This window comes from Desmodus rotundus, chromosome 6, assembly GCF_022682495.2.
Source record: "Desmodus rotundus isolate HL8 chromosome 6, HLdesRot8A.1, whole genome shotgun sequence".
Taxonomy (NCBI): Eukaryota; Metazoa; Chordata; class Mammalia; order Chiroptera; family Phyllostomidae; genus Desmodus; species Desmodus rotundus.
In genome coordinates, this window is record NC_071392.1 from 112,674,737 (window position 1) to 112,697,499 (window position 22,763).

At 40.2% G+C, this 22,763-nt stretch overlaps 1 protein-coding gene across 10 annotated transcripts in view; it reads left to right on the plus strand.

Moving 5' to 3' along the window:
• The window catches only part of NCOA6 (nuclear receptor coactivator 6), a 98,839-nt gene that overhangs the window by 67,506 nt on the left and 8,570 nt on the right, over window positions 1-22,763 (plus strand). For 9 of the 10 annotated variants that reach the window (XM_053926499.2, XM_053926501.2, XM_053926496.2 and 6 more), the window contains 6 exons: window positions 1,947-3,063; window positions 5,542-5,663; window positions 8,598-11,600; window positions 14,544-14,612; window positions 17,512-17,548; window positions 21,054-21,202. In XM_053926499.2, coding sequence (XP_053782474.1) covers window positions 1,947-3,063; window positions 5,542-5,663; window positions 8,598-11,600; window positions 14,544-14,612; window positions 17,512-17,548; window positions 21,054-21,202 — 4,497 coding nt within the window. The remainder of the gene's footprint in view (window positions 1-1,946; window positions 3,064-5,541; window positions 5,664-8,597; window positions 11,601-14,543; window positions 14,613-17,511; window positions 17,549-21,053; window positions 21,203-22,763) is intronic. The other variant, XM_053926502.2, reaches the window with a different exon arrangement.

Consider the following 22,763-nt stretch of genomic DNA (forward strand, 5'->3'; position numbering starts at 1 on the left):
GTTCAAACTGCCTCTTGAAGGGCGAGGTTAGGGCAAACTGCTTGTCTTTCCCTATCTACTGGTGCAAAACTGCATTCCTGAGCTTTGTGAAATCATGTTTCCTGTAGGAGGTTTTAAAACAGTGATAAAATCATGATTCCTCTACTCAAGCACAGCCCTGTGCATTTGTATATGGTGCCTCCCACATACTGTTTTCATTTCCCCATTTATCCCATCTAAGATATCTCTACTCCTGCCTGCCATTTTCTGTACTCTTACCCTACTTTATTTTTTACCTGTTAGCTTTTACTTCTTCCTGTAAAAATACTTGTCTGTTTGTTATTGTCTCATGCCAACTAGACTTCAAGGTGTCAGGGATTTGGCCTGTCTTGTTTATTGTTGTTACCTTAGTACCAAAAGTGCCTTGTAAATAGGCACTCAATAAATAATTGTTGGTTAGATGAACATACAGTGGCATATTCAGTGTATATACAATGTTAATGGAGTTCATGTTAAGAGCTTATAAGACTGGTTTAACAAATCTTCTTTGAGTTTCAAGGAAAACTCTGAATAGTATGAGCAACAGACAGTTTGTCCCCTGCCTCCCTGGCTGGAGCATGGACTAGCCTCAGAGCTTTGTTGTGCCTGCCACTTTCTAGTCCCCATTTAAAAGTGAAAAATAAAAGGGAGATAAAATAAGCTAGAAGGTAATTCAGTAAGAAGGAGAGATAATGCAAGTAGCTATAGGAAAATCCCAAAGACCCAAACTAAGTAAACAATGCAACAAGCCAGGCAGTGTTCTTTGTCTAAATTAGAAATCACTGAGAAGAATAGAACATGTCCCGTGGGGTCCACCAGGAACTGTGAAGAGGATGGTCACTGAAGTTTTAATATCCCTTGTTAACTATTCTGTATCTACAGCTTCTGGGTCATCTGTCAGTTGACTCCTACCAGAGGCTAAGCTTTCAAGTCAGGATTAAGTAATTTTTACCACACTGGGGCAGAGGAGATCTGTCCTTAGGAAGTATTAGGTGTTCCTTTCTTTAAAGTGCAGATCCAGATATCACACAGATAGAGTCATTATTACTTTTTCAAGAAGCATTTTTAAATGTCTTGTCAGCATTGTTGAGGTTTTCCTAACAGGATGCATCACATTCTTTGTTTCCTTGAATCATCCAAAGCAGGGCTTATTTCACTAGCCTACAGTGTTTTTCATTAATTTTCATCATCTTTTTAGTCTACTCACTATCCATATTTATTTAATTCAAGAAAGGCTAAAACCAGACCATACCCTGTGACATATTCACATATGTTCTCTTAAGGCCCAGTTCCCACCCCAGACAGATCTGTTACTAGACCCTACAAGTGAGGGCAGGCATCACAGGGAGGATGCCATGCTCTACCCAAAGAGTTCAAGGAGAAAGCACAAGTTCTCATTGAAGTTGGCTGTCACTTTAATCAACCCTACTCCATGATCTCCCTGACATGCCATCTGGAACCCACCTTGACATCCACAGCTGGAAGCTGAAACCCAAGCAGGCAGGCCTGGAGGGTGGACCCCAGCCATTGGCGTAGGAAAAATTCATTTGGCCAGAAATAGATTCAGTGAGTTACATAGAGTACAAGTCCCTTTTAAATAATGAAATGCTGCCTTGCTCTTCATTTAATATGAAAGAAAGTAAACTTTATTGATCTTTGAAATCTTATCTTTAAGTTATCTGATAGGAATAATGAAATGGGTTCTTCTCCTCTATTATATAGTTATTGTGAATGTAACAATTATCCCACAGTCGAATCTCCATACTTTAGAAAACCCACAGAAAGTATGTCCAGCACAGCACATTTGTTTATGTTGGTCAGAGGATATATGGGTGGTGGGTGTTTTCTAAATAAGGTAATTTGAGTACCTTAATACCAATAAAATAATAGTATTTCTTTCTGAAACTGTGCTTTTTTTTTTTTTTAAGGTGGTCAAGGAGCTGGTCCTCCTCAAAACCAGATTCAGGTGTCCCACGGGCCACCAAATATGATGCAGCCCAGCCTCATGGGAATTCATGGCAACATGAACAGCCAGCAGGCTGGTAGTTCTGGGGTTCCTCAGGTGAACCTGGGCAACATGCAAGGCCAGCCCCAGCAGGGCCCACCATCTCAGCTGATGAGCATGCACCAGCAGATTGTGCCCTCCCAAGGCCAGATGGTCCAGCAACAAGGAAGCTTGAACCCTCAAAACCCTATGATCCTTCCAAGGACCCCACTTATGCCACAGGGCCAGATGATGGTGAACCCTCAAAGCCAAAATCTTGGGCCCTCGCCCCAAAGGATGACCCCACCCAAGCAGATGCTTACCCAGCAGGGCCCACAAATGATGGCGACACATAACCAGATGATGGGGCCTCAGGGGCAAGTTTTGCTCCAGCAGAACCCAATGATAGAGCAGATCATGACCAATCAGATGCAGGGGAATAAGCAACAGTTTAACGCTCAGAACCAATCCAGTGTCATGCCGGGACCAGCACAGATAATGAGGGGACCAACTCCAAACATGCAAGGAAACATGGTGCAGTTTACGGGACAGATGTCAGGACAGATGCTGCCCCAGCAAGGGCCTGTGAACAACAGTCCTTCTCAGGTTATGGGGATTCAGGGGCAGGTGTTACGGCCACCAGGGCCCAGCTCACACATGGCCCAGCAGCATGGTGACCCTGCTACTACAGCAAATAATGATGTCAGCTTGTCTCAAATGATGCCTGATGTTAGCATGCAACAAACCAACATGGTCCCCCCCCATGTGCAGGCCATGCAGGGAAGCAGTGCCTCGGGAAACCACTTCTCAGGCCATGGGATGCCTTTCAATGCACCTTTCAGCGGAGCACCCAATGGAAATCAGATGTCCTGTGGTCAGAATCCAGGCTTCCCAGTCAATAAGGACGTCACGCTAACAAGCCCATTGTTGGTCAACTTACTGCAGAGTGACATCTCTGCAGGCCATTTCGGGGTAAACAATAAGCAAAACAATACCAATGCAAATAAACCGAAGAAGAAGAAACCTCCTCGGAAGAAGAAAAATAGTCAGCAGGATCTAAAGTAGGTTGTGATAGATTTTGCTCATATCTTACTCACTTATTTTTATGTGGACTTTTTGATGGAAAATTTTAAACATAGATAAAATTAGATTAGTATAATGAAATCCCCCTGCTTCAACAAATACCGAGTCACTGCCTATCGTGCCTTTATCTGTGCTCTATCCATTACCCTCTTGATTATTTTAAAGCTAATTTATTTTAAATATTTCAGTATGTACTTCTAAAAGATAAGGACAGATTTTTTTAAGACCATACAATACTATTAGTACATCTAGAAAAATAATACTTCTTCCTTCAGATTCTCAGATATCCAGTGTTCAAGTTTCCCTGATTATATCAAATAATTTTTTTTTTTTACAGTTTGTCCAAATAAGGTTTCAAACGGGGTTCATACATTGCAATCGACTAATATATGTCTCTTGTATCAATAGTTTCTGTGGGGTTGTGGCACTCAGAGCCTGGAAAATGGCCAGCTCTACCATACAACAACTCCTCAGAGCACTTGAGGCTTATAAAGGCTGTTGGGGAACCAGAAAGGCCCACTGTGTTTTGGAAATGAAAACTGCTTATGGAGACCCCCTGCTGTCTCTCAAATAGAGAATGGTTTTGATACAGGTGCCTTTCCTTTAAAGGTTCTTTATTATCCCTAGAAGCTTAAAACCTCACACTAAGACAATTGGACCTTTTAAATCAGTTACCCTTTTGGTAAAGGGTTCACCAGGTGAGTTCTTTTGCAAGATCACAGCAGGAAGGACAATTTATATTTCATTTTCTAAAGCAAAGTGTTAATTTAAGTCTTATTATGTCTTTAATAAAATAGTCCCAGAATGGATACTGATTAAACCGAACTTTCTGCTTTTATTATTTATTAACAGGAAAGTGACAAATGAATGTGAAATAGGCTAATTGAAATAAATTACTAGAACTATGGAATAGGGGAGTTTTAGTTAAACAAGCATAAATGTTCAAAATCAACTACCTTACTCCCAGCTTCCTTATAATTTCTTTGGTTGTAATCTAATATTATATCATGCTCACTTGCTGCTTCTTAAATCTCATAAATCAATAATTATATATTAACCTGTATTTTCCTGAGTTCATACTCAATAAGCCTTTTAATTATATAATTTTTCCAGTAGATCTAAGTTGAATTCTATACTGCTGTCAACCTCTGAGAATAATATTTTTTGTGGTGATGTTTATTCCTCCCAGTAGTCTTAAGAGTAAAATTGTAAGGTTATTTAGTTGCTGTTGGTATGCATTTTGGCTGTCTTCACCAGCCCTGAGGGAGATTGTTTACTTTTGGGGGGTACAGATTATGAAAGGGCATTATACGGCATCACTCCTAGGAAAGGGAAACAGTATGTTTAATGGGAAGGGCACCTAATCCCAGCTCTTCCACCAGCTCACGGTGGAACCTTGGGCCTGTCTCTTACACCTCTTTAGGCCTTTGTTTTCTTATTCATAATATGAGGTGGTTGGACCTGAAACCCAAGATATTTTTTTAGCAGTACAGTTCTCTGAAAGTAAAGAATACTATAGAATCCTTGCCTGTAATTTGAAATGAGAGAAAAGTCATGTAAGAAGCAAATCCATACAGGCCCCTGAGTATGCTAAGGATCTGCTCAGGTTCTAAATTTCCATGTCTATGGTATGACTTTTTAATGGATTAAAGGTAAGGCTCATGAAACTACCCAGAATACAATAAGATAAAGTACTGTCTAAAAGTTGGTGACCAAGATCAGGATAAAGGGAACCTAAAGGTAGGAAAAGCAAGGTGCAAGTAGGAGTAAGATTACAAACAAAATGAGGATGTGAACACTCCGGTTCTTTGGGAATGTGGGTGTTAGTAGATAACATTTTCTCCATTTCTTTCCCACTAAAAATTTTAAGCTACACCTGGGTAAAAATTAAAGCATTCCAAAGTCAATGGGATGTCTACAAATACTCTGCAACAGAATTAATTAGCTTTGTTCTGGTATTCTCCATCTTTCTTTATTCTGAGTACCATTTTCACCAGCAGCCTACAGCTTCTTGCCAGGTACTATAAATTGTGGGAGCCACCACTGTAACATGCACAAAAAAGAGACAACCTGGACTACTAGTTGAATTCGATACACCAGAGATAGTGTGGTTTCACAGGAACAGTACTCTATAATGTTATAACGCAAACTGTGATCAAGTCTTCAAAATTCTAAAAGATGGATGGATGATTACATGAAAATCATTATATCAGAAATTTGCAGAAGGCACTTTGAGTAAATAGCTGTGCTATTGGATTGAGTAGATTTTAAATTTTAATGAAATTGCCAGATTATTTTTATGCTAAATGTTGAATATTTTATCAAGACTGGAGAAATATAAATAGTGGGAGGGATGATCATGCAAACAGATTTTAGTTCTTCAGAAATAGGGGATAGGTTAAGGTAATTTTGTGTATGAACTGTACAGTTTACTCAAATGCGTAATTTGTTTTTAGCACTCCAGATACTCGCCCAGCTGGTCTAGAGGAGGCTGATCAGCAGCCCTTGCCTGGAGAACAAGGAATTAACTTGGACAACTCAGGCCCTAAACTGCCAGAATTTTCAAACCGACCACCAGGTGATAAAATGTTAAAGATTATATGCTTGTCATCATTTATACAGCATTACAAGACTTCTCTTCAAGGAAACTATAGTATATTTTTTTGTCTTCTCACTATGCTAGCAGTTTAATGTGTCTAGTATTTGGAAAATTTCCCTTGGTAGTAAGTAAAAAGTTCAAATATTTCTGACAGTATATTGATTCTGCTCAAATTAGTTTTTATTTTACGTCCTCATTAGATCAGACTGAAATGTCAAGTGCCTCTTTATTCTTGTCAATATCAAGGTTCTATTTGGCATCAAAATGGAATAAGATTAAATGAAAAGATGTTTTCGCTCTAATCTTGCTTGCCTGCGTCTTTCCTGCAGCCTTTCCTACTGGGGCTTTCTCAGAGCAGAGAACTACCATGGTTTAAAATAAGAAAGATATTTGTGTACTTACTGCCTAAGTTAATAATTAGGACCAATATTGTTGAATCCCCCTGTGTTGTACCCTTTTCTCATGATAAAATAATATTACCCTCTAAATGTTGAAAAATTATGTTGAAAAAGAAAAAGTTTCCAAAATTCAATTATTCCAGCATAGGTATCATAGAACCAAATGCACCCGTCACAATATCTCTACACCTGAGCAGTGATTTGTAACCTTACTTCCCGTGAGACAGTTGAAAACACACAAGCCTGTCACACTGCAGACACTAGCCTCTAAGTGTGCAAAGGATTATGTTTTGTTTCTTCCTCATGAGTTATTCCCCCTTCTTTTTGCCATATAAGTGAGAGTGGTGTTATTTTAGGGATAAACTTTAATCCACCCTTAATTTATGTATTTTAAAAGTGAATCAAAAAGCCCACCATGATGTCAATAATTTGTATTATTTATTACAAATTGTTTGGGCTTACCACACTTCCATTCAGTAAACCGCAGCAGCACAATTGAGGCTGGGAGGTCACCCGTCTTTGCCGATATGTCTAGAAGGCATTATGAACAGGAACGTACCTTCTTCCCTCAGACACATCTAAATTCTTGTTATATGAATCCCAAGGGTCCTCACACCTGGGATTATTGCTTCCTTTTTATGACTTGCAAACTGGAAGCCTGCAGGCTGAATTTGGCCTATAATGTGTTTGAATTGTCATGCAGTATCTTAACACAAATAAAAACCTGAATTTAAATACCTCTAGACAGAGCATTTGCTCTGCAGTTTGGCTCTGTCCACATGTCTACTTCTGTCTTATATCAACCTACTTCTCTTCTTCACTACCAGCCTTGCCTTGCATTCCTTGATTAATAAATTTGGTTCTTGATTATGTCATGTGCACTGTGTGTGTCCTGGCTTTTCCTCTCCACCATTCTGTCATGGCAACACCAGTCTGTCTTATCATTAGTGTCATTTGGACTGCTGCCTCTAGCTTCTGGAATGTTATAGCAGCCATGCCCTTAACTGTTACTTTTGAGAGGCTGCTGTATTGTCTGTGCTGCTCTCGTTGGCATTTAATGTACTGTCTGGTGGCCTCATCTTAAAAATACAAGGCATTTGTGTCATAGCCCTAACATCAAGGGGCTTCTACAGAAATTACAAGTTTGTTACCATGGGAACCTGAGTTAAACCTGTGGAAATGCCTTATCATTGGCTTTATGAGTGTAAAGAAGTTACTTGAGCCTAAAACAAAAAAGGATTTTTTAAAAAATCTTCAAAACTGGATCCTGCACATTGTACTCATTGGCGCCATGGAAATCTTTGGCCAGAAGATATTAATTCACTCTTGAGCACAGGGTCTGACCCTGTGGATCAGCAGCATTTGGTAGCTGTCTGTGAAAATCTTGAGCCTGCTTTTCTTCCAAGTGTCAGAGCCAACCATTCTTTTTCCTGCACCTTCTTAAAACTTTCCAAATGTATTTTTCATGCAACAATGGAACAAATCTAGTTTGTGAAATTGTATCCCAGCTATATGCTCACTTTTTCCCAGTGAGCCATCTTTATTCTTGGAATCTATAAGGTTTTGGTTCTAAAAGCCACGTCTTCACAAAAGAAAGAACCATTTGAGATGTTGATTTCTGCTAATCTATAGGGCATTGTCCCTCAGAGTTCTTTTCTCAAAATTATTATTTACTCCTGAGGGCTATGCTTCTGGCTTATTCTCCAAATGTGGATTTGTAGAAAAGTAATATCTGTAAAAAAAAAAAAAACAAAACAAAAAACTCCAGTGCCCTCATTTTATTTTCAATGTGTGTATCAACTTCTGTTAGTTCCATCTATTTATTAAACTAATTTACATTGAAAGGGCAGTTTAATTCATTTGGGTTCCCCCAAAGGATTGAACCTGAGGGATCCAGCATGGTGTGTGGAGCCAATGGATTGGAGTAATTTTAAATCCCTCTTTCTTAAGGAATTGAATCCTAGAAAGTCACATTTTACTTCTGTTGAAAGAATTAAAAGGCTATCTTCAATACTGGCGTTTTCAACCAAACCAAGTCTCTAAAAAAAATAATCTGTGCTAACAGAAAAAGTGAATCCTAATTGCTCTACTTCATTCACAAATACAGTGAAATATTTATGCCTGCGTGAGACTCCAATGCTGGGTTGTCAGTTCCTTGCTCTTGATGGAGTTTTTCTCATTTCATCTAAATGTTTGGCTGGTATAAACATGGCCACTTGCAGTGCATAGCACAGAGTGTCTGTCTATCAGAGTCTTAGTATAGTAGTGCCTCGTTGAGACCCTAAAGACTGAGGAGCTCAAGTTCATGATGCTTTGCTTCTTGCTGCTTTAAGCACTGTGCCCTTTGCTTATGTCAAATAATGAGGGGCTGCCCTGCCCCCCGGGAATGGGCATGCCTGAGCTGTTTGTGCACAGTCTGTGCCACCTAAATGAGTATTGCTTGGCTATACTCTAAAGGTAGCAAAGCTTTTCTTGCTAAAAATCTAACTTCCCTGATTTTGGGGGCTTGTTTTAGGTTATCCTTCTCAACCAGTTGAACAGAGACCCCTTCAGCAGATGCCTCCTCAGCTCATGCAGCATGTGGCACCCCCACCACAGCCACCACAGCAGCAGCCACAGCCACAACTGCCACCGCCACAGCAGCAGCAGCCACCACCTCCCAGTCAGCCACAATCTCAGCAGCAGCAACAGCAACAGCAGCAGCAGCAGCAGCAACAACAAATGATGATGATGCTCATGATGCAGCAGGACCCCAAATCAGTTAGGCTTCCAGTCTCCCAAAATGTCCATCCCCCAAGAGGCCCCCTGAATCCAGATTCCCAGAGAATGCCCATGCAACAGAGTGGCACCATGCCTGTCATGGTCAGTTTACCAGGACCTGTCTCCGTGCCGCCGTCACCTGATAAACAGAGAATGCCAATGCCTGTGAATACTCCTTTGGGAAACAATTCAAGGAAAATAGTGTATCAGGAAAACCAACAGAATCCTTCCAGCTCACCACTGGGAGATATGTCCTCACTTCCTGAAACAAGTGTCAGTGAAGTACCATCTGTCTCAGGAGGCCCAAATAACATGCCTTCGCATTTAGTAGTTTCCCAGAATCAGTTAATGATGACAGTGCCCAAACCTGGGCCGTCTCCTCTTCCAGCAACTCAAGGTGCAACTCCCCAGCAACCCCCCATAAATTCCCTGCCCAGCTCTCATGGCCACCACTTTCCAAATGTGGCTGCTCCAACCCAAACGTCTAGGCCTAAAACACCAAACAGAGCCAGCCCCAGGCCCTATTATCCTCAGACACCCAACAATCGCCCTCCCAGTACAGAACCTTCAGAAATCAGTCTATCGCCAGAAAGACTTAATGCATCGATAGCAGGACTGTTTCCCCCACAGATTAATATTCCTTTACCTCCTAGGCCAAATCTAAACAGGGGCTTTGATCAACAGGGCCTAAATCCAACAACTTTGAAGGCCATTGGGCAAGCACCTTCAAATCTTACCATGAATAATCCTTCTAATTTTGCTGCCCCACAGACTCACAAATTAGACTCTGTGGTGGTGAATTCGGGAAAGCAGTCTAATTCTGGAGCAACAAAACGGGCAAGCCCAAGCAACAGTCGCAGGTCTAGTCCTGGGTCCAGTAGGAAAACCACTCCAAGTCCTGGGAGACAAAATTCAAAAGGCCCTAAACTTACTCTGGCCTCTCAAACAAATGCAGCCCTGTTGCAGAACGTGGATTTGCCAAGAAATGTATTGGTCAGTCCTACTCCTTTGGCCAATCCCCCTGTACCTGGGAGCTTTCCTAACAACAGCGGGCTGAATCCTCAGAATTCTACCATGCCTGTGGCTGCCGTGGGGGGCGCTCTTGAGGATAACAAGGAGAGTTTGAATGTGCCTCAGGACAGTGATTGCCAGAATTCCCAGGGTAGGAAGGAGCAGGTAAACGTTGAGCTAAAAGCAGTACCTGCCCAAGAAGTTAAAATGGTTGTCCCTGAAGATCAATCCAAAAAGGATGGACAGCCTTCGGAGCCTAACAAACTCCCCAGTGTTGAAGAGAACAAAAATTTGGTGTCTCCTGCTATGAGAGAAGCACCAACATCATTAAGTCAACTTCTTGACAACTCTGGAGCTCCTAATGTGACCATTAAACCCCCTGGGCTTACAGATGTGGAAGTAACACCTCCAGTAGTTTCTGGGGAGGATCTGAAAAAACCATCTGTCATTCCCACACTGCAGGATCCGTCTTCTAAAGAAGCCTCAAATTCCCTAAATTTACCTCACAATAATGAGCCATGTTCAACCCTTGTGCATCCAGAATTGAGTGAGGTCAATTCTAATGTTGCATCAAGCATCGCTCCAGTAATCTCAAGACCTGTCAGCTCTTCCTCCATTTCCACTCCTTTGCCCCCAAATCAGATAACTGTTTTCGTAACTTCCAATCCCATCACAACTTCAGCTAACACATCAGCAGCTCTGCCAACTCACCTGCAATCTGCACTAATGTCAACAGTCGTCACAATGCCCAATATGGGTAACAAGGTTATGGTTTCTGAGGGACAGCCAGCTGCTCAGCCTAATGCCCGACCTCAGTTCATTACACCTGTCTTTATCAATTCATCCTCAATAATTCAGGTTATGAAAGGGTCGCAGCCAAGCACAGTTCCTGCAGCCCCACTGACAACCAACTCTGGCTTGATGCCTCCCTCTGTTGCAGTCGTTGGCCCTTTACACATACCTCAGAACATAAAATTTTCTTCTGCACCTGTACCGCCTAATACTCCTTCCAGTACTCCTGCTCCAAACATACATGCAGGTCGACCCTTGGTCCTAAACTCACGAACCACCCCTGTTCAGCTTCCTTCCCCGCCTTGTACAGCTTCTCCAGTTGTCCCTCCTCATCCCCCTGTCCAGCAAGTGAAAGAATTGAATCCAGATGAGGCTAGTCCTCAGGTGAGCACCTCAGCAGATCAAAGCCCTCTGCCCTCTTCACAGTCAACTACAGTGGTTTCTCCCCTTTTGACCAATAGTCCAGGCTCCTCTGTTAACCGGCGAAGCCCAGTTTCATCTAGTAAGGGCAAAGGAAAAGTGGACAAAATCGGCCAGATTTTGCTGACCAAGGCCTGTAAGAAAGTTACAGGTTCTCTTGAAAAAGGGGAAGAGCAATATGGTGCAGAAGGAGAGACTGAAGGCCACGGGCTAGAGACCACAGCTCCAGGGCTCATGGGAACAGAGCAGTTATCTACAGAGCTGGACAGTAAAACCCCAACGCCCCCAGCACCCACTCTGCTAAAAATGACCTCTAGCCCTGTGGGCTCGGGCTCCGCCTCAGCAGGACCCAGCTTACCTGGCAGTACTCTCCCCACCAGTGTACGCTCAATTGTAACCACTCTGGTACCCTCTGAGCTCATCTCTGCGGCGCCGACCACAAAAAACAATCATGTTGGCATAGCATCTGAGCCACTTGCAGGTGGCCTAGTGGAGGAGAAGGTGGGATCCCATCCAGAGCTTCTACCCAGCGTAGGTATGTACTCATGCCTGGCATCATCTCCTGTCCATTTTTTGATGGCCTGTCCCACAAAAGAAAGCATGACTCATTTTCTAGTTGCAGGAAGAAGAATGGGCTAAATAGTAATTGTGGTGTTTCATTTATTAGAAGTGCATTGGGAAAATATACTTTTAAAATCACATGTTAAGCTTACATTGATTAACATGGTCCTGAAGTAATGACATACATTTCATTTATATAGTTTTTCATTTTACAAGGAAGCCTTTTTACATACGTTATCTTACATCATCTTCATACTAAACAATGTTAGGTAGCCCTAATCCTATTCTATGGATGAGTAGATTAAAGCTCAGAGAAGTTTGGTATTTGTTCAAAGTGTATAGAGTAGAACCTCCAGTTTGACATCATGCCTTAAGTGTGAACAACATCTGCAGGCTCTTAACCGTGGTAAAGATGTGCTCTCAACAGTTTCAAAGCAGGATTCTAATATACCCTTCCTCGCTGCACTGTGTCCCAGAGACTATTCTCTCCTGAGTGGCTGCTCCACAGAAGAGTTTTCCAGGAAATCAGGTTTCATGATAATAGACATGGGAGGACCAAAGTGTTTGAGAGACAGATAGACTTGGGTTGGTATCCCATCACCAGCATTTATCAGCTGTGTGGTTTTACTCAAGTTCCTTGACCACTCCAAACTTCAGTTTCCTGCTTTGTCATATGGGAACAACAGTTGTGAGAATTCAATGAATAACGCATATAACACGGTTAGCACAAGACTATAGTAATCATTTAGTAAATGGTAAAAACAAAATTTTTGCCAGTTTCTTTTCGATGAAGTCTCTTTGTAAATTAGACCATTCCATTTATGTATATCTAGTTCATATTGTTTCCGGTGTTAGGGTGACCTAATGATGGACGCATAGGTGTCCTTACATTTCCCCTTCTCCCTTCACAGAGTTCCCCCTCACCCATGCTAATGTGTTCCTCCTTCTGTGAATCGTAAGTGGTTCAAAAGCTCTGTTTCCCTAGGGTGGAATCAGTCATACTCTGCCCAACCTAGGAAGGACCATTGCTGTGTCCTAGGCCAGCTAAGAGCACCTATCTTGTTCATGCAGCCAAAATACTTCAAGTACCTACTCCTGAGTGGTAAGCACCCAGGAGAAGGGGCAGAAAGAACATAAGCTTCAGGGTAAGATCAGAGTTCAAATTTAGCTTCACTGGTTACTAATCACAGTTGGATAAATTCCTTAACCTCTTGTAAGCCCATATGCTTTACCTGGAAAATGGAGATTGTAATTCTTACCTCCCAGAATTTATACAAAGATTCAGTGAGCCTAGCATAAAGGGGCTAGCACACTGCCTCATAGAGCTCTGGAAAGGTTAATTCCCCTTCTCTCTGCCTCTTACTTCAAAGCTCAAAATACAGGGAGGGTTAAAGTCCTTTAAGGAGTTCAGGGCCCATGTAGGAGATAGTGACTTCCCAGGGCTAGGTGCTGTAGGGTTCTGGTTCTAGTTCTGTTGAGGTAGGTGAGCCCTAAGAATTAAAAAGCAACCTGGTATGACTTAAATATAGTCTCTGCTATTAAATGTTTCTATTCTACTTCCTTTCAGGGAACTTTTCCCTCCAGTACAAGAGAATAATGATGACGTGATTAGAAAATATTTATATCTAGATCATATATATTCCTAGAGAAATGTATGAGCCTTAGGAAGATTAACCGGCACTTGGAAAAATTCTCAATTTTAGTTAAAATTTTTTCCATTCTTTTTTTAAGGGACTGCTGTGCTTTTATCTTGAAAATGTGAGAAAGTAGTACTGGAGTTAACAGTAGAGCTTAAGTTATAGTTTTGAGATTTATCAGATAAGCATTCAAAATTCTTAATACAAATGCATTATTGACTTTTTACCAAGCTGGGGGAGAGATCTACAAAATTCATAATTTCCACAAGAGGGTGAAACTTACTGTTGCAGTTCATCTAGGCTCCCAGGCTGAAGTGTCAGGTTGGGAGGACATATCTTTGAGTGACTGTGGCATATCTAGGCCCTTAATCTTTACTGTATGATCCAAGAAGTTTCCATTCTAGAGTATATTGTGTGTTCTCTTCCTTTCCTCTTTAAGGGCCTAAGTTCTCTGTCCTTCAAAGCCTAATTCTTATATTTCTCCTTTTAATGTACCTTCAGATTGCTCAGTCTACAATAGATCTCCCGTGCTTTGGACTTTATAATTTCATAAATTATAAAGCACTTTATAATTTTATGAATCTTCATATAACATCACAGTGCACTCCAGTGTACCACATGTGTATATGTTAGTTACCTTTAATACTAGATTGAGTTCCTGATTGGCAGAAAGGATGTAATTTGTTCTCTAAGGGTGCTTGGCACAGTGCCTTAATAAGTTCTTATACCTGTTAGATAAGTAAATGACATATCTAATTGATTTATTAAGTATGAATTGAATATCTGCTTTCTGCACATCACTCTTGCCAGGTGCTGTAGGAAAGTACAAAATAAATTATGTAATTCATTTCAGGTCTCAAGACGTGTAGTCTTTAGAGGTATGAGACAATTTTTTAGATGGTAGGGTGAATGGTGTGATTAATTGTTCCTCTGAAAGTGGTTTGGGTTGCCTGCTAAGGTATGCTTTGGATTTTTTAGAGACTGGATAGAACCTATTCCCAAGAAGCAAAAATTATGCATGCTATTGTCCTCACTGACACCTTCCTTGATCCTTATACACACAAAAAGGAAAAACAAATATCCCTAGTGGTAGTCTTTACTACTGAGTGTTAATTTTTTAAGTAAGATTTGAAATGTACTTTCAAAGCCAACTTCAAGTACTGCCCTCTAAGAGTATGTGTATTTCAGCGGTTACTTAGCCCTTGATTTGGTTCAGTGCTTTCTGTTTGATCTAGAAAGGGAAATAAAAGGCCTGTATTTTTTTTTTTTTCTTACTTTAGCCCCTTCACAGAGTTTAGTCCCAAAGGAAACTCCAACCACAGCACTGCAGGGGTCTGTTGCCAGACCAGGTAAGGCACATTTTGGGAATAGTCTCGGAGTGGAATGGGTTACATGTGGAGGAACTATTGCTGCTCTCAGTGTGCCAGGAGGTGGCTGACGGTCCTTATCAGTTTGCTTCAAACAGACTTTGTTTGAGTGGCAGAGCTTGTGCACTACTATTTAAGGTTATTTTCTCCCCAAACAGCTTACTCTCTTACACATTCCTGGTGTCAGCCAGGGAACTCAAGAAGAGCATCTCAGTGCCCATTGTCTGTCTGCCACCCCGCCATGGGTGGTTTCCATTGCAGAGTTTGCCCTGTTCCATAACCCTGACACTCATAGCTGGCAGCTGGCGGACTGGAAGATGGTAACTCACTGGGGTGACAAGCATTACTGCACATAGTAATGCATTATCATGACAGGAGCAGAGGCTTGTTTCAAGAACCTCTGCTACAGTGAGGTAGCCATTCCTCCAGGGAGACAGTCATTTCAGTCATCTCTGGATGGCATTAAGTTTCTTCCCATGACCAAGACACTGTAAATAGCACTAGGGATGGTGTTTCTGGAAGGTAGAGTCCATGGTAATCTGACAAATAATAGCTGTGGGATGCTAGGTCAGCTCTGGATGCATGAGGATCTTGATGGCAATAACAGCACTGCCAGAGCAGATAAATGCCATAGGTATGGTACAGTTCAGTCTTGCCTGGCTCATTGTCACTGTAGGTCATTCAAGGGGTACCAGGAAAAAAAGATAAAGTGTGACTGCTTTCCACAAGGAGGTTAGAATCTCATTTATAGCACAATTCATACACTTGACAAAATGTGTAGGCAAAAACACACCCATGTTTAATTTTGTACGTCTAAGCCAGTAAAAGTAAGGTATAACTTGTGATTATGGTTTTTTTAAAGATTTTATGTATTTCTTTTTAGAGAGAAGGGAAAGGAGGTAGAAAGAGAGGGCAACATCAATGTGAGAGAAAAACATGGATCAGTTGCCTCTCGTACATGCCCTAACCAGGGACTGAACCAGTAACCCAGGCATGTGCCCTGACCAGGAATCAAACTGGCAACCTTTCACTTTGCTGGTTGATGCCCAACCAGCTGAGTCAGAGCTGTGTTTAGGTTTTAAACCTGCTTCAGGGTAGTCTGTCCTGTGTGATGGATAGGACTTTGTACTCCACACTCTTTGGGTAAAATCAGGCCTCTGAAAAAATGAACGAGCAAAAACATTTCAGCCACCCAGACTTCCTTAGCTACGAACTGGCCACATGATACCTGACATTGCTGAAAATGGAACGAATTATCAGAGAAGTGGGTAGATGGTAAACCTTATTTTTGGTGAGAAAAGGAGTAACTAGAAATGAGTCAGTCCCAACTTTTTACTGCAGAAAATGGGTTTTACCATATATGTCCCCCTCAGAATAACTAGCCCAAGAATCCTGTTCCTTTTAAAAGTTTGACTTAAAAAAAAAAAAGTTTGACTTAAATGAGTTTCTTTAAAATACCCCCAAAGCCACTAATTGCCTCCACCAAACCCCTTTGATCCAGACTTACCCAAATGAACTGTGACAGTGTTAAAGGTTCCAAAAGTATTGATTTTAGTTCCAAAACAGCAAGCTAATCAAGAATTTTTTTGAAATCACTCTTTGATGAGCCATTTTCATTTTTGAGTACACATTACCTAAACAACTTTGCTCCAGCGGAACCAGCAAGGCAGCAGAGACTCAATGAGTTGGTATCTGTTTCTTGGGTAGGGGTTTTCAGGCTGTATGGGTGAGATATGGGGAGCTAAGTAGAAAATGAGAAGCAAGGATTCTGTTCTGCCAGCATTTGCATTAAAGGCAGAGTAGTCCAGCCTCCTTGTGTGAAGGCTGCATCAACATGAACATCATAGCAACAATAATAATAGCTAATACTGAAGTATTACTAAGCACCAGGTACTGTACTAATTTTTTTATATGTGACATTTTGTTTAATCTTCTTAACTTTAAAGTGGATAAAGTGTTTATCACATGAGGCATTGAGCACAGAGAAGTCAAGTGCTTTGTTCAAGGTTGCATGGCTAATAAGCAATGAGGTCAAAATTTTAACTTATGTACCAAGCTTAATTGCCTTCAAGAGCTTACCATGTAGCCAGTAGGGTATGTTAGACATGTACACTGAGACTGAGGTGCTGAATTCCCTAAAAGCAGGGACAGGGACAGGGCTGTGGGAGATCAGTAGAGATCACTGCTATCTGGTGTATCAGGGAAGTCTGTTAGAAAAGATGAAACTACCTAAAGGTGTATAATGGAGGAAGATGATGTTTTTCTGCTGGTAAACCTTAGGATGCTTGTTTAAGCAAAACCCTGATAGACGAGTTACTGAGATTTTCCTTTCTTGGAGGGTATTGCTGGGAGGTTGAGGAATAGGGACATAATGAGGTCTGTAGGCCATATCTCAAAGCAAGGCAGTCTGCCCTCTAAAATTCTGTGGGGAAAACCTTTGAAGGAGAATGCATTTTTAATAGATGTTTAAGACATATTGGAAGATTACTGTCTTTAAAAAAAGTGTCAGGAGGGTGGAAATATTTTAAGAGTGAAAATAGTCTCTTCTATATGAGAGGAAAGGGCTTATTTTACTAACCTAGTTATACCTGGGTGAAATATGAACCAGGCAATGTGGATTTAGTTCTGTTGATCCAAACAGGATTATTTCAGAGTGTGGAGTAGAAATAAAAATAGACCAAGTAAGCGTCTTATGCCCCAGACAATCTAGTTGTGTCTGTGCCAGCTGTCTCCATATCTTGTAGAGTGAGGATACTGCTGGGCACAGAGACATGTTAGCCTAAATAGGGCATTCAGAATCTCATGAACACCTAGCTTCTCCCTGTGGACATGTACACCAGACACTTCCACATCTCATTTCTGTCCTTTGTATTTTTTACAGAACTCGAGGCACATGCTGCCATAGTCTCTGGACAAAGGTAAGATGATCATTTCTGCAGACTTAGCATGAACACAGCATAAACCTCTTGGAAGGGTATCTGCTTTCTCAGCCTTTAAACCTCTTCTAAAGTAGGGAACTGTCATGAGTCCTAACCTTTCAGAGGTGACATTTTTCTTAATAAAACCTGCTGGCTAAATTTTTACCTTTCACTATTGTTTTGAAAACTAAATGAGATAACATATTCAGCACTCAGCATAATGAATGAATAGTAAATGTTCAATATATAGGAGTTTTTGCTATCATTGTCATTAATAATAGTCCCTGCAGCACCTTCTGCAGTATAGCTGTGTGATTCTCAAGGACGAAGAGGAGAAAAGCCAGGCACAGTCTGACCCCTCAAACCCATGCTTTTTCTGTTGTTATTCTATGCTGTCCCCCAATAACCTACCAAATGTGGCTTCAACATCATGGGAGAGGAGAGTCCAAAAGTCACTCCTTTTTAATGTAGGAATGCACTAGATAACATTTTAAAGAATTTATCTCATTTGTACATCAGCTTAGTTTGTAAAATACATTCACAATCATTCTCTCATTTAATTCTCATATCTACCCTGTGAAGTGGTAATAATAGCCAGCATTTATTTGAATACTATCCCATGCCATGCATTGGGCTACAAGCCCCGTAGATGTATTGATATTATCTCATTTAATTTTCACAATATGTATTAGGAGAGTAAATTCTCTCTTACACGTAAGGAACCTACAGATCAGAGAGGGTTAGCTAAAATACCCAAGATAACAGATTTAGCCAATGGTGAGGCTGATTTCAAACCCAGGCCTTCTGACCCCAGAGCCCTCACACTTCACTAATGTTTTATAGGGGACAACATAGAGATTTATAAATCAAGAATCTGAAGCTTAGAGAGAATTACATATCATGGCCAATAAATTCATACTAAGACTTGACCCCTGTTGTTATGGCTCTAAAATCATTGCCATTTCTACTAAACTACTTTGCCTGTGTAGGTGTTTTTGTTTTTGTTTGGTTTGGTTTTTGTATTGGGCTAATAATTGCATTCATTTGCATTTTTCAAGCATACACCAATTCTGTGGCTAGAGAAAGCACATGACCAAAAGTACCCTGTGAGCATTTGTTTCTAGAGCTACCTGAACATTGACCATATAAACACCAGGACAGTATTGCGGTGGCTTTTGTTTTGCCAGGAGAAAGAGGCCTTTCCATTAGGGATCTTTCTTCCTCAGAGGCTTTGACCATTTTCTAGGCTCCCAGCCAGAAACCTGTCCTCACCACTTCTAACAGGATGTGTAAATCTCCCTGACTTGTAATTCCACCCCTGCTTCAGCTTCACCTCTCCTTGACTTACCTTGACTTCTGGGGCAGTTATTACATATAAAACTAAGGTAGTGAACAGTATGGCTAAATTCCCAGCCATAATGCCACTAGCAAAGGGTCCTCTGGCAGGAGTGGAGGAGCAGGGATAGTCGATAGGTTATAGTTCATAGTTCATGACCTTAAGGGACTCACAATCTACTGAAAGGCACAAGACATTAAAATAAAACATGCTGTATAGTCTGATGCCAGATACAGACTATGAATCCAAAACACAGAACAGACAACTCCACCTAGGGGGAGAGGTCATGGAAGACTTCCCAGAGGAGACATCCCTTTCATCAGTTTTTTGTAGTTTTGTTATATTATTTTTGTTTCAGTTCTGTACCTTACAAATAAATTTAATCAGCTTCTTTTTTTTCTAATGATTTTAACATGCATTTTTATACCATGAAAGTAGTAAAAAGTTTATTAAAGAAAATGTGAAATTCAGATCAGAGAATTATAAAGAATAAAAATTACTCAACAGTTAACCAGTATTCCTGTGACTCAACAATATTCATTGTATGTATTTTAGTTCATCTTCTAGTCTTCTTCACACAGTATATGTACAGATAGTACATATATGTACACATAGTACATATATGTTTTATGTATAAACACTATACCTAGTGTTATATACACTTAATGTGTTGTGTTATATCTAAATGTGCAGTGTTTATGTATAAATGCTATACATTGTGCACACACACATACGTGTGTGTGTATCACACCCCTTCATATGTGGTTACATATATACTCAATATATATTATAATGAAAATGGGGTTATACTACTCATAATGTTAGTAACATTTTTTCCCACCATGATAGCATGAACAGTTTTTATCATTAACCTTTACAATGTGATTTTTTAAGACTGTATATGATGTATCATGGTTTTATTAATTAATCTATTGTTAAGCATTTAGGTCTTATGTTTTCATTAATATGAATAAAATGCATTGACATCCTGGTGTAAATAGAGCTCTGTAAAAAGATTTGTTTCCTTAGGCATCTAGAAATAGAATCGCTGAGCCAGGGATTACACCAGGGTGTTTCAGTCTCAGCATTATTGATAGTTTAGATCAGATAATTCTTTGGGGGTGGGGGAAAGTTGTTTTAGGCATTACAGGAAATTTAGTGGTAACCCTGGTGAATGCCACTGAAAGATGTTAGTGGCATTCCATACCCTGCCTTGCCCGTCCCAAGTTATGACAATCAAAAATGTCTCTAAATATTGCTAAATGTCCCCTAAGAGACCAAACTGCCCCCTGTTGAGAACCATTGGGCTACAGTTTATACTCAGTCAGGAGTTTTTGTCCGTTTACCCTCAGTAATATTAGATATTACCAATTTAAAATCTTTGCATATTTTTTGGGCTAGTGTGGCTCGGTAGATTGAACACTAGCCTGCAAACCAAAAGGTCACAAATTCAATTCCCAGTCAGGGCACAGGCCTGGGTTGCAGGTCAGGTCCCCAGTTGGAGGTGTACGAGAAGCAACTGATCAATGTTTCTCTTGCACATCAGTGTTTCTCTCCCTCTCTTTTCTCCCTCCCTTCCCCTCTCTCTAAAAGTAAATAAATAAAATCTTAACAAATAAAACAAAATCTTTGCATACTGAAAAAGGGGATTAAAGTGAAAAGAACGTAAAAAAAAGAAAAAGGGGACTGAAGTAGGGATAATCAATATATCCATCATTGTATTATGAATATATTCCCTTGTATATTCTTCTGTAATGTGACTTGTAATAAGCCATTATGTGACTACACCAGGTTCATAGTAAATGCCAGTATGTTAGTAATTTCTTAGATTTTAGGTACTGTTAACTTTTGAGGGGGGATATTATTATTTTAGGAAAATGGATGAGAAAGTTGGGGGATTTTTGTGTGAAGTTCTAATGTCTTTTACCTGTTTTCCACAATTTCACCAGCATTACACTTTAGTTTTTATTTTTACCAAAGTAGCAAGTTAGACTCACTCTTAAATTGTCAGTAATATAGAAGGTAATTGTGCTCGTTGTCCCAGAGTGGAATATTTTCTCTCCAGAATATGTAGTTCTCCTGCCTTATGAATGAAACTATCTGAAGAGCACATTTTTGTGTGACTTGATTCCCTCACCTCCTTGGAAACTTTGTGTTTCTGTTTGTCAGCAGTGAGCCCAAAGAGATCATTGAAAAGTCCAAAACCCCAAGCCGGAGAAATTCCCGAACTGAAGAGCAAACTGTGGCTTCTGAAAGTGTGGAAAATGGACATCGGAAGCGATCCTCTCGGCCTGCTTCAGCCTCCAGCTCTACTAAAGGTTAGCAGTGGGGTGTGGGTATTATTGGCTGGGCCAAAGAGTTCATTTTTTTTCCGTACGATGGCTCTAATAGCACTTAGTTGTTTTTAACTTCATTTGAAACAAATTTGTTAGATTGTATTGTGACCACCGTGATACCAGCACGCATTTTTTAAAAATTTATCAAAATTGGTGAATTTTTGTGTAGCCATTTTAATATTGAACATGGAAGAAAATAAGCAACATTTTTGGCATATTATGCTTTATTATTTCAAGAAGGATAAAAATGCAACTGAAACGCAAAAAAAGATTTGCATAGTGTATAGAGAAGGTGCGGTGACTAATCGAATGTGTCAAAAGTGGTTTGTGAAGTTTCATGCTGGAGATTTCTCTCTGGATGGTGCTCCATGGTCAGGTAGACCAGATGAAGTTGATAGCGATCAAATCGAGACATTAATTGGGAACAATCAATGTTATACCATGCAGGAGATAGCCAACATACTCAAAATATCCAAATCAAGCATTGAATTTGAACATCATTTGCACCAGCTTGATTACGTTAATTGCTTTGATGTTTGGGTTCCACATAAATTAAGCAAAAAAACCTCCTTGACCATATTTCTGCGTGCAATTCTCTACTTAAATGTAATGAAAATGTTTCATTTTTAAAATAAATTGAGATGGGTGATAAAAGTGCATATTTTACAATTATGAGAATTGTAAGGGATTGCAGGGCAAGTATAATGAACCACCACCAACCACACCAAATTCCAGTCTTCATCCAAAGAAGGTAACGTTGTGTATATATATGATGGGATTGGAAGGGAGTCCTCTATTATCACCTCCTTCCAGAAAACCAAATGATTAATTCCAACAAGTACTGCTCCCAGTTAGACCAACTGAAAACAGCACTCGACAAAAAGCATCTGGAATTAGTCAACAGAAAACACATAATCTTCAATCAGGATAATGCAAGACCGCATGTTTCTTTGATGACCAGGCAAAAACTGTTACAGCTTGTCTGGGAAGTTCTGATTCATCCACCGTATTGACCAGACATTGTACCTTGGATTTCCATTTATTTCGGTCTTTACAAAATTCTCTTAATGGAAAAAATTTCAGTTCCTTGGAAGAGTGCAAAAGGCACTTGGAACAGTTCTTTGCTCAAAAAAATAGAAAGTTTTGGGGAGATGGAATTATGAAGTTTCCTGAAAGATGGCAGAAGGTAGTGGAACAAAGTGGTGAATAGTTGTTCAATAAAGTTATTGGTGAAAATGAAAAAATGTGTCTTTTATTTTTACTTTGAAACTGAACGAACTTTTTGGCCAATTCAATATTTGTAGGTCAAGTAGAAAAATAGGAGCCTTATCACAGCAGCAGAGGACTTTGTCCTTCATCTCTGCATCTATTCCTTAAATTTGTTACATTATTTAGACTTCTGTTTGGTCCTTCCTTTAATTGTTAGTTCATTTAACTTTGTGTTTTGTGTGTGTATGTGTGTATACACAAGAACATCAAGCCATGTTGGATAAAAGAACATAACAAGTGGTTCATTATCACCACTTCAGATAGGTCCTCAAGA